The 4,094-nt window shown below is 46.2% G+C and overlaps 1 protein-coding gene across 1 annotated transcript in view; it reads right to left on the bottom strand.

The window, feature by feature from the left end:
• Positions 1-2,801, bottom strand: part of LOC135090681 (uncharacterized) — a 135,407-nt gene extending 132,606 nt beyond the window's left edge. Inside the window, exon 1 of the mRNA XM_063987680.1 lies at positions 2,541-2,801. Within this exon, the coding sequence (XP_063843750.1) occupies positions 2,541-2,697 (157 nt within the window). The 5' untranslated portion in view covers positions 2,698-2,801. The remainder of the gene's footprint in view (positions 1-2,540) is intronic.
• Between the last annotated feature and the right edge of the window lie 1,293 nt (positions 2,802-4,094).

The raw sequence follows: 4,094 nt of genomic DNA on the forward strand, positions 1-4,094 counted from the left end.
CGAAAAGAAGGAGAAGGAAAATAGACGATAAATCTCAGGAATAATATACACGTGGAAAATAATCTGCCATTTCTTCACACGCACTGCATTAAGAGATAAAAGTATGGAGGGAGGGGAGGGAAGAGAGGGGAGGGAAGAGAGGGGGAGAGAGGAGAATGAGGGACGGCTTAGGGGCGGATTACAGAGAGGGGAGGCAAGGTGAGGTCACGTAAGGGGAGAGGAAGAACAGTACAGGGAGGGTGAGGGGAGGAAAGGAGAGAGAGAGAGAGGGCAGGTAACGGGAGAACCAGGATAGGTAAAAGAAAGGGATGAAGGGAGAAGAGATAGATAGATAGATAGATAGATAGATAGATAGATAGATAGATAGATAGACAGAGAGAGAGAGAGAGAGAGAGAGAGAGAGAGAGAGAGAGAGAGAGAGAGAGAGAGAGAGAGAGAGAGAGAGAGAGAGAGAGAGAGAAATAAATGATGGAAAGATAAGATCGCATGAAAATAGGTAAGCACCGTGATACACAAGGGGAGGAGGAGGGACAGGGAAACGTAAAGGTAAATAAAGGGAAGGAAAAAAAGGAAGGAAGATAGAGAGAGAGGTGGAAGGCTAAGGGAAGGCCAGGTGAGAGGGAGGGACAGGTAAGACTGGAGGCAAGTAAGGGAAGAATGAGGGTTAAGGGGAATGTCAGGAGAGGTAAGCGGAAGATGAGAGAAAAGATAAGGGAGAATAAATGGAAGAGGTTAGGGTAGGGAGGATGAATGAGGTGAGGTAAGGAAAGGTAAATGAAAAATCAAAGCAAATAAAGACAGGGAGGGTAAAGATAAGGTAAAATAAGGAAGGTAAATGAAAGATGAAAGCATGTAAGGATAAATGGATGACATACAGATAAAAGGGATGGTTAGAAATTGAGGGCGTGGCTACAGGCGACACCACCACCACCACCACCACCACCACCACCACCACCAAAGGCTTTCCATTCCCGTGATGACAAAGGGTATTGAAATGCAACACGCCTCGCCTCAGCCTACCTTTCCATCCTGCAGTGGCGTGTTGCAGTGTCCGGGGCGCGGCGTGTTGCGTGACGCGGGAGGCAAGCAAACAGACACGCCCGTGGAACACAACACCGGCACCAGACAACACCAGACAACACCATTATACGAGGCAGGGTAAGCAGGGAGGATGCAGGAAGGACACGCCCTGAATACTAAGGGACATAATCACGCAATGCAACAAACGTTCTCGCTCTTCTGCTCGCGAAAGAAATTGCTAAGCTTAAAATTAAATAGATGAATGAATAAACTTATGTTCTTTTATGTTCTTCATTTTGTTTGTCTTCGTCGTCCTCCTCCTCCTTAAGTTTCTTTTTTCATCTGCCTCCTTGCTCTTCTTGTTTCTCCTTCTTCTCTTTCTCCTCCTCCTCCTCCTCCTCCTCCGACTTCTACTACTATTACTACTACTCCTCCTCCTGCTCCTCCTCGTCCTCCTCCTCCTCCTACTACTACTACTACTACTACTACTATTACTACTGTACTACAACTAAAACTACCGCTATTGCTACTACTGCTACTACAGTAATACTATTAAAACTACTACCACCACCACCATCACCACCACCACCACCACCACCACCACCACTATTACTACTACTACTACTACTGTCACTGTCACTGCAAGAGGAACAGAACGAAAGAGCGGAACAGCTGCAGTCTTGTTCACTCTTATGATAAACTTCAGAATCAAAGCTAAAATACGAGACGCGGGAGAGTACAAGCAGAACTACTACGGTACTTTAGAAGATTACACAAATTTATGGATGAGAGTGATAGATGGAAATAAGCATCTTTTATACAGAGGGTGCCACGTGTGTTCCTGATGGCTTCTTGCAGCTTCCTTATGTTATGCTCTTCTAGACAGGGTGGAGTCAAAAGCTTTTCGTCTCATCAACTCCTCTCCTCTAAATGACTGTCTTCAGCCTCTCTCTCACCGCCGCCATGTTGCATCTCTAGCTGTCTTCTACCGCTATTTTCATGCTAACTGCTCTTCTGATCTTGCTAACTGCATGCCTCCCCTCCTCCCACGGCCTCGCTGCACAAGTCTTTCTTCTTTCTCTCACCCCTATTCTGTCCACCTCTCTAACGCAAGAGTTAACCAGTATTCTCAATCATTCATCCCTTTCTCTGGTAAAGTCTGGAACTCCCTGCCTGCTTCTATATTTCCACCTTCCTATGACTTGAATTCCTTCAAGAGAGAGGTTTCAAGACACTTATTCATCAATTTTTGACTACTGCTTTGACCCTTTTATGGGACTGGCATCTCAGTGGGCATTTTTTTCATTGGATTTTTGTTGCCCTTGGCCAGTGTCCCTCCTACATTAAAAAAAAATTTTCTTATGACTACACACACAAGAACACTCATCCTTATTTATGAATGAGAATAATTGGTAAAAATATTTGTTTTATACAGGGAGTGCCACGTGTATCCCTGAAGGTTTATTGCAGCTTCCCTCAAGTTCCTATGCTGTCATGACTACACACACACGAACACTCACCATCCTTCTTGTAGTAGAGCGCCTCCACCAGCACCTCCTGCGCGGTGGCCAGGGCGTTCTGCACCTGCTGGATGGCCTGCGAGGATGTCAAAGGGCCGTACAGGAAGTCACACGTGCACGTCCTCTGCATGACGTCGGCCCGAGAGAAGCCTGACATTCTGCAGAACCCCTCGTTGACGAAGATAATGGGACAGTCATGCTGCGCGTTGGCAACCACGAAAGCGCGATCTGACGAGGGAGAAATTGAGTCGTTGAAAGAAAATTAAGGTAAATTGAGTTGATTGATGTGAATGATTAAAGGATTAAGAAAGATAACTGTGAGTGAAGTTGTTTGAAAAGAAGAGTATTAGCGAGAATGAAGGCCTGACGCAGGGAGGAGGTTCTACGTTAAATGTTGAAGGATTAGTGAAGGATGGAGTCTTGTAGAAATTCAGGAACAGAGGACTCGGAAATGAGGTTACAGTAATAATTGAGTCACCCATTTCTAGGAAGACAAAAAGGACACAGGAAGTTGAACAGCTACAAAATGTCAACGGAACGGAAGGCCTCGAGACAGGAACACACACACACACACACACACACACACACACACACACACACACACACACACACACACACACACACACACACACACACACACACACACACACACACACACACACACACACACACACACACTCAAACGCACAAAAAAAAATCCACCGCGAGAACGAGAAAATAGATAAGTAAATAACAAAAGGTAAAATATTCAGTAGTGCTAAAAAAAAAATACTTTAAGGAATAGCGTTTAATAAGAGGATAAAATTTTATATCAAACCCACTTAACTTAATGTTCCTTCCTTATTGGAGGAGGAGGAGGAGGAGGAAGGCAGGAGAACGCGGAAGAGAAACGAGAATGAAAATGAGGATTACAGGAGAAGGAGAAAGGTACGGAACAGAGGCAGAGAAGGAAGAGGAGGAGAAGAAGGAGGAGGAGAAGGAAAAGGGAGAGGAGAGGAAGAGGAAGAGAGGATGGGAAGACCTTTACATTCCGGCTGGTTCGTGGCGGTCCCAAATGAACTACCAAATACCACCACTGCTGCCTCACACTGAGGAAACCAGGCTGCCTTCCTCACTGATCCCAAGGTCTTCCACGCCCTTGGAACCTCGTAGCACTCCACTTTCAGGGTCTTCCACTAGGGGCTTCACCTCTAAGCCATCCTACCTAGCCCTAAAGCTCCCCCTTCACGTCTCCCCTTCACTTTCCCCTTCACCATTCATCCTTTTCTTAAGCCACATTGCTCCACAAACGCTCCACATCTCGTCCTACCCTATTCCTCCCTCTCCACTCCTTCCCTTTCAGCCCACGAGGACCTGCCCTTCAAAGGTTACACGATTCCCCGAACTAATTCAGAATTTCTTCAGTGTTGAGCGTAGTGGTCAGGTGATTAGGGTGAATGAGATCGAGTTTTGGCGCTTGTGCATGACGGAATGAGTGGGTGAATGGGTGAGTGGATGGGTGAGTGAGTGGGTGAGGGAGTGAGTGATGGATGAATGGGTAGGTGAGTGAGTGAT

The sequence above is a fragment of the Scylla paramamosain genome, chromosome 35 (genome assembly GCF_035594125.1).
Source record: "Scylla paramamosain isolate STU-SP2022 chromosome 35, ASM3559412v1, whole genome shotgun sequence".
NCBI classification, from domain to species: Eukaryota; Metazoa; Arthropoda; class Malacostraca; order Decapoda; family Portunidae; genus Scylla; species Scylla paramamosain.